The sequence below is a fragment of the Pteronotus mesoamericanus genome, unplaced genomic scaffold (genome assembly GCF_021234165.1).
Source record: "Pteronotus mesoamericanus isolate MK-2021 breed Mesoamerican mustached bat unplaced genomic scaffold, CSHL_Meso_final scaffold_128, whole genome shotgun sequence".
NCBI lineage: Eukaryota > Metazoa > Chordata > Mammalia > Chiroptera > Mormoopidae > Pteronotus > Pteronotus mesoamericanus.
The window spans coordinates 2,790,629-2,801,383 of record NW_026555305.1 but is presented as its reverse complement, the minus strand read 5'-3'; the positions used below and the strand labels follow the sequence as shown (position 1 = coordinate 2,801,383).

The 10,755-nt window shown below is 50.2% G+C and overlaps 1 protein-coding gene across 1 annotated transcript; it reads right to left on the bottom strand.

Moving 5' to 3' along the window:
* Positions 1 to 340: 340 nt before the first annotated feature.
* On the bottom strand, positions 341 to 9,623 carry GP6 (glycoprotein VI platelet). Its single transcript, XM_054588219.1, has 7 exons — positions 9,590 to 9,623; positions 7,870 to 7,905; positions 7,526 to 7,783; positions 5,449 to 5,733; positions 4,074 to 4,127; positions 1,073 to 1,126; positions 341 to 535 (listed from the first exon to the last, which is right to left on the bottom strand). The coding sequence occupies exons 1-7, from the start codon at positions 9,621 to 9,623 to the stop codon at positions 375 to 377; spliced, it is 882 nt and encodes a 293-aa protein (XP_054444194.1). The 3' UTR covers positions 341 to 374.
* Between the last annotated feature and the right edge of the window lie 1,132 nt (positions 9,624 to 10,755).

The window sequence follows — 10,755 nt, the reverse complement described above, 5'->3', positions numbered from 1 at the left end:
GAGGCGAATCCAGGCCCCATCTGAGGAAAGTTTGAAGAAAGAGATAAGTATGATGTCCAGTGAGGAAGCCATAAGATCCACACTTGCAAGACATCAGTGAGGAGACTTTGGCATCCACGAGATCCTTTCATCCCAAACAAAGCCAAATAAATAGACACCGACTCAACAGCTCCTTGACGGAGTGCCAAGAAGCCCTGCCTTGCCCTCCTTTTCCACAGCAGAAGCCTCTATCGTCTTCCTCTCACACTCCACACACACTCTAGGGCCCCTCCCAGCTCTCATGACCTATGTCCTAGATACAACCAAGTCTTGGGATTCTAATGGTGGCAACCATGGTTCTGGCCATCTGGTCGACCCCAATCCTGCTAACTGTGTCATTTCTGAGTCTGAGGGAGAGGTGGCAGTGGCCTGTGGACTGCTCGGTCCAGGTATTGCAGGGATTTCTTTCGGCTGTACCAATCTTCTGCCAGGATCCCCACCAGGAAGATGAGAATCACAACCCCAAAGCATATTCGGACCAGGTTACCCAGGATACCTGAGGAATGAAGAGACGGGAGAAGGTGATCCTCAAGGACTTGCTCCAAGCCACATTCCGGGCTTCTCATACCCGTATCCCTCACTTGAGATCCTGTTACTCTCTGCTACCCAGGATGCCCAATCTAGGATGTCAGTCTTCCTGGAGGGTCCCTCCCCTCTTCACCAGGATCAGGGCTAGATAAGTCCTGTTCCCTAGATATAACCTCTTCCATTACCCCATCACAGGCCTCTGATACAACCTGTCTCATGCACAGACACTACCTGGTTATTCGGCTAATTGAGGAAGAGAAGACTATTATTATAAGGGGTGGGGATCCAGGTGGAATTGATCTTTCTCTAGAAGATTGCCACCTTCCCACCTGATCTTATTGCCCAGTTCTGCACTCTGTGAATTATAATTTCCCCTCCCCTTAATACTTTATACACCAGGACACAAGATCACAGAGTTACAGCTTCTGCATAGGGAAAGCAGTCAACTTTAGATAAAGACACAGGGGTGGGGAGAAGGGAGATCCAGAGAGGACCATTTACTCACCAGTTGGAGAGATTGGCCTTTCTGTAAAGATGGTGATATTATTCCTAGAAGGCTCTGGGATCAAAAAGAGTAAATGTGAAGGGATGGAACCATCCCCTTTACCCCTGTTGATGTGAAAATTAAACTACCAACAGCCCTAGCCAAATAGTTCAGTTGGTTAGAACATTATCCTGATACACCAAGATTATGGGTTTGGTCCCCAATTGGCACATACAAGAATCAAGCCCTGGCTGGTATGGCTCAGTGTTGGCCTGTGAACAAAAGGGTCACCAGTTCAATTCCCAGTCAGGGCACATGCCTGGGTTGCAGGCCAGGTCCCCAGTAGGAGGCATGCAAGACGCAACCACACACTGATGTTTCTCTCCCTCCCTCCCTCCCTCCCTCTCACTCTAAAAATAAAATCTTTTTTAAAATATTTTAATTAACCAACAAATGCATCAATAAGTGGAACAACAAATTCTCTCTCCCTCCTCTCTCTCTAAAATCAATAAATTGAAAAAATTAAACTAGTAACAATAATAATCATCTAAGGCACAGTGCTTGACATGTACTTAGCACCCCATACACGTGAGCTCTCCTTCTGCTGGTCCACAAGGATCCCCTGAGACTTCCCAGGTGTCAGCCTTGGGCTGTGCTTCATGAAATGACTCTAATAGGTGGTCCACAGGACACAGGAGGAGCACAGAAGACACTTCCAACCTAGCCTGGAGGGTCACAAAATGCTTGCTGGAGGAGCTGAGGCCGTGGGGCCATGGAATATAAGGCAGAGCAGGTAGCCACATGCAGAGTCAGAAAAGGACATCAAGTTTCCACAACAGCTTCAACCAACTCCATGTGGCTGAAGTCAGCATGAGGAATGAAGAGACTATAGTGTCAGCTGTGGCTGATGTCAGAGCATAGAATCTACAATCCGTGAACAGCAAGGTCAGGCTACACCTTGAAGGTGACAGGGAACCCAGAAGGATTTCAGAGGGAAGTTGAGAAGAAGCCCATTGGGGTGTTAAGAAGAGCCTAAAGAAAAGTCCAGTGGACTCAGGGCAGACATCTGAACTATCCTCAAGGTTTGCTGTTTTGGGAGAAATGGAGACATTTGTTGTTGATTTTTAGAGACAGAGGGGAAAGGGAAAGAGAGGGGAGACAGAGGGAGAGATCTGTTTTTCCACCTATTGATGCATTCATTGGTTGAATCTTCTTTGCACCCTGACTGGGGATCGAACCCACCACCTTGGCTTATCGAGATGAGATGATGCTCTAACCAATAGAACCACCTGGTCAGGATGAAATGGAGACATTTTCCCAAGAAAAACAATGGGAAAAAGGACCACAGCTTGGAGGGAAGCACGTGTGCATTGAACTGGAGTGGGAACGGGTGTCTGGTATTCAGGCTGCCGTGACCCAAGTGGAGCTGAATACATGGGTCAGAACCAAGTCAGAAGAGCAGTGTATAGGGATTAAGTCATGGTGTTCCCATCATAGGCTTGGCTCCGCCCTCTTTGAAATGGCCACGTGACCCGGAATGCTCCTGTGTCCCCAGGCTCAGAGCCTAACTCCATGCCATCCCCCACCCTCAAACCAAGGACTTTCCTGGGAAGAGTCAAATGGTTTCATGACACAGATGAAACACCTGCAACAGCCTTAGATGATGGAAGGGAGAGCCCCATCCTCGTCTTCCTTTCTGCTGAGCTCTGTCCTGGTTTTTGTTTTTGTTTTTTGCTTTTTGTTGTTTTTTTTTAACTTTCTGGGGCACATACCTAGGAATGAAATTGCTGGATCATATGGTAGTTCTAGGATATGACCATATGGCAGTTCTTTTTTTTTTTTTTAATCACCCAAGGACATATTTTCCTTTCGTTTAGAGAGAGAGGAAGGGGGAGAGAGAAAGGCCGAGAGAAACATCGATTAGTTGCCTCTCGTAGGCTCCCTGACTGGGAATCTAACCTGCAACCCAGGTATGTGCCCTGATCAAGAATCAAGCCTGCAAACTTTCAGTGTGCGGATGATGCTCAAACCTACTGAGCCATACTGGCCAGAGCCGGCAATTCTTTTTGAGGAGCCACCCAACCGTTTTGCACAGCAGCTACACAATTTTTATTCCCACCAGCAACGTAAGAAGACTCCAGTTTTCTCCACATCCTCACCAACACTCGGCTGTTGTGTTGTTGTTGTCGTTGTTGTTACTATCATTGCCATTCCAGTGGGTATGATGAATCTCACAATGTGACACTTTATATCTCAATTTTAAAAATAGGAAGCGTAGCCCTGGCTGGGTGGCTCAGTTGGTTGGAGCACTCTCCCACACACAGAAAGGTTGAGAATTCGATCCCCGGTCAGGGCACCTACAGGAGGCAACCGATAGATGTTTCTCTCTCACATCCATGTTTCTCCCTCTCTTTCTCTCTCCCTTTCTCTCTCTCTCAAAGCAATAAAGATATCCTCAGGCGAGGACTGAGAAAAAGGGAATGAGGGAGCTCTGTGGGGCCACAGAATTTAGTGCGGTGGATCTCATAGTGACATCGCAGACCAGCAACATCGGCCTCACCTGGGAACTTGTCAGGAATAAAAATTACTAGACCCCACCCAGACCTTCAAAATCAGAGACCCCATGGGACCAGAAATCTGTTCTTTATAAACACCCCCAACCCCTGCCAGCAATTCTCAGGCCCACGAACATTTGAGAACCGCTAATGAATGGAGCCAGAGGCTCAAGCATGGAGTCCCAGGAACCTCCAATTCTATAAAACACTTAGATGTTCTTGAATGTCTTAGACATAAACCAACACCCTGAGGCGGGACAGAAGGGGGGACATGGGCAGCATAGTAGTATCTGTCTACTATGACACTTACTTTCTTCATGGGCAGAAATAAGGGATTTTTACAATAAAGGAAAAGTGTGAAAGAGACAAGTCAGTTAAACTGCGAGATCTGGACAAAAAGGGGAAAGAAAAAAAGAAGTCCAGGTGCCTGGGACCCCCAACACCAGGGTGAACCCTTCAGGGCTTACCTGTTACAGCGGAAGGTGCTCCTGCGGGTACCCTGCTGAGTGTCACGGTGGTCCCTGAGAAATCAGAAAAAGAGGGAAGCCCTGGCTGGTGTGGCTCAGTGGATTGAGCACCAGCCTGCAAACCAAAAGGTCGCTGGTTCAATCCCCAGTCAAGACATGTACCCGGGTTGTGGCAAGTAGGGAGCACGCAAGAGGCAACCACACATGGATGATTCTTTCCCTCTCTTTCTCCTTCCCTTCCCTTCTCTAAAAATAAATATTTTTTTAAAAGGAAAGAAAAAGAGGGAACTCTGTGCACCTCTAGCTGCAGGTCCTGAGCAAAAAGATAAAACATGTCTGCCACCCAGATCCCTCGCCTGGAAAAATCAGCATAAAGCTTACATCACGGGACTGTTGCGGGGGTTGAACAGCCTTTGAAAGGCAACCCTAGCACATTCCGGGGCTAGTCCGCAATAACAGATTACAGATTGCGTACCCGTACCTGGTGAACCTCGGTTCTGCCCGTTCTCTGCGCCTCTGTGACCTGCACCCTTAGTTTGTTCCTGGCAGCAAAACCTGCTCTTGTAGGTGGAGGAGGTGACAGGGATGTTGATCTACCTGCTTATGATGCTCACCTTTTTACAGGCAGAAATAAAGGATTTTTGTAATAAAGCAAATGTGTAAAAGAGACACGTGGGTCAAACAGAGAAATCTGGACAAGGAGGAGAAAGGAAAAAAGAGGTCCCGGAGCCAGGGACCCCCAACACCTGGGCAAACCCTTCAGGACTCACCTGTTACAGATGAAAGAGCGGGCGTGGGGAGAGAGGCCGGTCCCCACGTGGGAGGAACACAGCGCAGCCCTTCCCCATCTCCGCACCGGCCGGGGACCTCCTCCTCCCAGAGTCCCACCCCCTGCAGACCTGCCCTCCTGGTCCGCTCTGCCCGGAAGTCCACAGCAAACGCTGATGGCTCAGAGAAGCCTCCCCTCCCAGGTGCTAACGGAACTATGCACTTCTTTTTTATAGTTTTTTGTGTTTTACTTTTTGAATCGCAGTTGGCGTTCAATGCTGTGTCAGCCCAGCTGTGCAGCGTCGTGGTTCGACTACGCACGTCTCACGCCCGAGGGTGCTCGCAGTCACCATCATGCATGTGTTGGATGTGTCCGTTCTATTACCTACTGTGTGCACATGCAGCGCGTGTGTGGAAAGGGAGACGTATGGTATATGCAGTGGAATCATGGAGCCCGGGCTGAGGTTACAGAGAGAGGTTCCTGGGACCGAAGGGCTCCTGGTGTTAACATCGAGCGTGTCCTTTGCACCCACGGCCCCTCCCCCTGGAAACCTGCATCAGGGCCTGCAAAGGCAGAGGAAGAAAGGTCTGGTCGGCACCCCCTTACCTGTGACCACGAGCTCCAGGGGGTCGCTGGGGGCCGACCACATGTACGGTTCTTGGCTGGAAAAGCTGTAGCAATGGTAGGTCCCGCTGTGAGCAGCTGTCACCGTGGTGATGGGGAAGTCGGCCTGGTACCACCTGTCCGTTCCCTTGTTTGGCCCCTTGTCCCCCGTCTTGTACAGAGCATAGCAGTCAAAACCAAACGTGCTGTGACAATGCAGAGTCACATCCCCTCCTGGGGACACCGCCGGGCTGGGCTGGGCCGTGAGCGTGGGCTTCTCATAGACTCCTGGGGGAGAAGAGACCTCTGGTGGTAAAGACAGTGGCCGGGGTCTCGGCCGGCCCGGGCTGGGAAGCTTCCCCGCCGCCCGCCCGGACAGCTCGGGAACTTTCTGGGTACCTGTTGCGGGCGACCCCTTCCCACTGGCTCACGAAGTGGCTAAGGGAACAAGGCCGAAGTTACGGCACGGTGCCCTGGCTTAACTCCGGGCTCTGCCACTTAGGGGTTGTGTGAGACGGGACAAAATTCCCCTCTGCGTGTGCCTCAGGGCTCTGTGCTAAACAACGGGAAGGACTGAGTGAAGCGATCGTCATTCAGCCTTGAGCAGAGTGCGCACTGCCCAGCCAGCGCTCACACCAGGAGGGCAGTAGCAACGTAGCTTGAGCGTGTGTGGTATTGTGAAGCTGGGTTGCAGAATACAGCGGTGACATTGTTACCTTTTCAACTACCAGCTTCCAGGTGCTGTTCGAAGCCCGTGACTCACATCGATTCATCAAAGCCTCGCAAAGACCTACACATTGATCGCTATGGAACTAAGGCGCCCAGTGCTAAATAAATCACCCAAGGGCGTAAGAAGAGTAAGAGGCAGAGCTGGGATTTGCCATCATAGACACGGGCTCCAGGCTCTCGGCTCCTAGCAATGAGTCCTCACCACTATGTGTATAATGTGACCTAATTATCGCCGCGGAGCAGGGCAAGCCGCACCTGGCGCACCGTATTCCCAACCGAAGCCGCCTGGGAAGGGTGGCTCGTTCATTTCTGCAACAATTGTTGTTTTTGTTTTTTTTTTCCCTTGGCAAGTCCCACAGGCCTATCTCTGTGCTCAGACATAAAATTCCCACCAGGAGGAGAGAAGACGCAACAACTAAGATAAATAAGTAAACCTGTGTGGCCCATCAGAGAGTGATAAGTGCCATTTAAATCAGGTGCAGTTTTAAACAAGGTGGTGATGGAAAGAAACACTTAATGAAAACGAGTTTAAATATTTGACTTAGACCCAAAAATAAACAGGATTTATTATCATTTGAGTCGTGGGCTTTCACGAAAGCAAATGATGTTTTTGAAATTTTCTTTGAGGGGGAAAAATAAAGACAGCCCTGGCTGGTGGGGCTCAGTGGATTGAGCGCCAGCCTGAGAACCAAAGGGTCGCTGGTTTGAGTCCCAGTCAGGGCACGTGCCTGGGTTGGGGACCAGCTCCCCATTTGGGAGCATGTGAGAGGCAACTGTTTCTCGCACAAGAATGTTTCTCTCCCTCTCTTTGTCCCTCCCTTCCCCTCTCTCTAAAAATAAACAAAATATTTTTTTTTTAATTTAAAATGCATTACAAAGAGCCCTGGCCAGGGCTTAGTTGGAGCATTGTCCCGTGCACCCAAAGGTTGCAGGTTCAATCCCCAGTCGGGGCACGTGCGGGAGCGAACTAATCGATGTCTCTCTCTCTCCCCCCCCTTTTCCTTCGCCCCCCCCTAAAATCAATGAACATATTCTTGGGTGACAACATATCTTAATTGTGGTATTTTGTGCATAGTGGATATTGCCGCATCGGTTTTGATTTCTGTAAGCAGAAATTGCAGTAACATACCCTGTTTATCTTACTGGCTGAGTTTGGGGGGTACCTCCCCTCAATTTGGCCCACAAGGCCAGTGCCTCACTTGCCCCCACCCTAATCCCAGCGCCCAGGGACGTTGAAATTGCCATCGGCACGGTCCCCGCCATCACCCTCTTTGAGCCCAGGGCGGAGCATCATCACGTAGCCCCACGAGGCCGCACATCCAGCCCTACCCACCCCCGCCTGCCCAGTTACCCGTAACAACCAGCTTCAGCTGCTCGCTGGGGGAAGACCAGCGGCTTCCGTTCTGGTAGGAGCAGCGGTACGGTCCGGCTAAATCCGGTGTCATTTCCTGGATGACCTTGACCGCCTTGTTCTCGTACCTCCCGGACCTCAGATTCTCCAGGCGGTAGAGGTCCACACCGGGGGGCCCCTGGCAACGGAGGGTGACCTGCGTTTTCCAGGGCACAAGGGAGGTGGGCTGGGCCTGGAGGGAGGGCTTGGGGAGCAGGCCTGGAAGGGAGGCAGAGAGCAGTGGGTGTCAGCTCGCCGCGCCTGCCCCCTCGCTGGCTGAACCCGGAGGAGGGATCCAGACTCACCCAGCTGAGCTTGTATCACGCGCCCCAGACACAGCCCTAAGGACAGAAGAAAAGGACAAACGCTAGGGCCTCGTGTAAAACCCACACGTCCTGTGTGCTGGGCACGGTGATAAGCCCTTTGCATGCATTATACGTCTTTTGCCATAATTGTTTTGAAAGATGCACATAGTTGAAGTGAAAGAAACCAACCGTAAAAGGCCACTATTGTAGCCCTGGCTGGCTGGCTCAGTTGGTTGGAGCATCGTCCCGTGCCCCAAAATGTTATGGGTTCGATCCCTGGTCAGGGCGCGTACCTAGGTTGCCGGTTGGATCACCAGTCAGGGCACCTACAGGAGGCGACAGATCTATGTTTCTCTCTCTGTCTTGCTCTCTGCCCCCTTCCTCTGTCCCTCAAAAAAAAAAAAAAAGCAACAAAAAAACAGATCTGTGTTTCTCTCTCACATCGATATTTCTTTCTCTTTCACTCTCTGCCCCCTTCCTCTCTCGCTCTCAAAAAAAAAATCAATAAAAAACATATCTTCAGGTGAGGATTTAAAACGAGAATAATAAAGGCCGCAACTGTATGATTGCATGTATAGGAAGCATCCAGAAGAGGTCAATCTGTCCAGAGACAGAGAGCAGGTTAGTGGTGGGCACGGGCGGAGGGGGAGGGGAGGCTGAGGGCTGGGCATGGCGGGCACCGAGTTTCCCTTTGGACGGCGAAAATGTGTCGGGACCGGGCAGAGGCAACGACTGCAAGACACCGTGAACGTCATGAATGGCAAATTGTATGTTAAATGTATTATTTGACCACGCCTTTTTTTGAAGGGCCAAGAGGGATTTCTTATCCCACCCCCAGCCCAGCTCCCTGCAGAACTCCTGCGCCATGCACACATTTTTGACAACTAATTACCTCGTTGGGCTGGGGACTGCGTGCTGGGTGGGGTCTCTTCTTTTTTTCCAACTTTACTGAGATATAATTGCATATAACATTGTATAAGTTTGAGGTGTACAACGTGCTGATTTGATACACGCATATGTTGCCAAATGATTTTTACTGTAGCCTTAGCTAACACCTCCAGCGCGTCACATAATTACCATTTTTCTGTGGTGAGGACATTTAAGACCTACTCTCTTAGCAACTTTCAAGTATATAACACAGTATCGTTAACTATAGTCGCCATTAGACCCCAGAACGTAATTCCTCTCTTAACTGGAAGTTTGTGCACTTTGGCCAACATCTCATTTCCCTCGCCCTCCACCCACCAGCCCCTGGTAACCACCTTTCTACCCTCTGCTTCTGTGAGTTCGCTGTTTTAGATGCCACATCTAAATGAGATCATGCAGTACTTTCTTCCTCTGGTTTATCTCGCTTAGCATAACGCCCTCCAGGTTCACCTATGTTGTTGCAAATGGCAGGATTATTTTCCAAAAGGGAAACTGACCAATTAAATCTACAGCCCTGATATCACTGAGTCCACATTTTGTTTTTGTTTAAGTAGTGCAGTGGGAGAAAGTTTCAGCCAGCACTGGGAAACCTGCGATCATTTCCTGAGCCAGCCCTGAACAGACTAGGGTAACAAACACTCCGCCTCGCTGGGGCCCCCGCCAACAAGCGAGGGGCCCTCAGAAGTCACCTCTCGCTCCAAAATTCATGGCTCACGCAAGTTTTAAAAAATTACTTGTCTCATAGCCCGCTGCCTGCCCCTCGGCATTTCCCAGATCAACCCTCGGGACTCACCAAGACAGAAGCAGGCAGACAGGGAGGGAGACATGGTTGCACAGCTCGTCCTGGATTCTGGGGCCCCAGAGGGAAGCCGCGGGGGGCTGGAGTGGAGACACAGGATGTGATGAGGATGAAGAACGCTCTGCACCCTTCCCCCGCCAGCCTGTCTCTTCCTAACAGAGACTTATCAGGCTGGAGCCGTCCCTTCAGCAGAATGACTTGCACACAAGCTCCAAGGATCCTCTTTTATCTCCATTCACCAGCCTATTGAGGGACTCTCCGCACCCCAGGGCTCCCCGAAACTTCCTGGCATTCGCCAGGGGCACACAAATCAAAACCGCCATGAGATAGCCTTTCACACCTACGAGGATGGCTGCCACCAACAAGACAGATAATGACAAGTGTCGGCGAGGATGTGGAGAAGCGAGAACACTCGTGCCCTGCCGGCAAGATTGTAAAGCGGCGCAGCCACCTCGGAAAGCTGTCTGGCCGTTCCTCGAAGTGTTCGATGTTGAATCACCGTGTGATCCCGCAACGCTGCTTCTCCGTGCAGGCTCAAAAGAGTTGAAAACAGAACCCGAATGGAGGTTTGCGCACCCGCGTTCACAGCAGCCTCCCGCACAAGGGCCAGAAAGCGGAAGCAACCCAAGTGTCCCCTGATGGATGAATAAATGAATGAACAAACTGTGGTCCACCCATACAATGGGATAATATTCAGTGTTTAAAAAAGGAATGAAATTCTAATACATGCTACAACATACATGAGCCTCAAGGACACTGCGCTAAGCGAAATCAGCCAGTCACCAAAGGTCACCAATTGTGGGATTTCATTTCTGAGAGAGCTTTCGTCTTTATGTCCTTTTGTCAAAATTTATTAAAAGAGTTCCTTTTATTGCCAAACAGTTCCTCTTCTTCCCTTCCCATCTGTTTTTATTATGGTCTATTTATTTTAATTCCACGATTAAAACAAGAAATTTATCAAAACAGGGGGACTAGCCCTGGCCAAGTGGCTCGGCTGGTTGGAGCATCATCCCATACTCCCGAAGGTCACCGGTTCAATTCCTGGTCCGGGCACATACCTAGGCCGCAGATTCAATCCCCAGTTGGGGCAGTACAAGACGTAACCGATCAATGTCTCAGTCTCACATTGATTTTTTTTTTCCTCTCTCTCTCTTCCTCTT

Excerpts from the sequence above, each read along its gene's own strand:
- GP6 (XM_054588219.1), bottom strand. The coding sequence starts at position 9,623 with ATGTCTCCCTCCCTGTCTGCCTGCTTCTGTCTTG. Across the intron at positions 7,906-9,589 it reads GTCTGCCTGCTTCTGTCTTG|GGCTGTGTCTGGGGCGCGTG; the intron begins GTGAGTCCCGAG and ends TTCTGTCCTTAG. Across the intron at positions 536-1,072 it reads AAGGCCAATCTCTCCAACTG|GTATCCTGGGTAACCTGGTC; the intron begins GTGAGTAAATGG and ends TTCATTCCTCAG.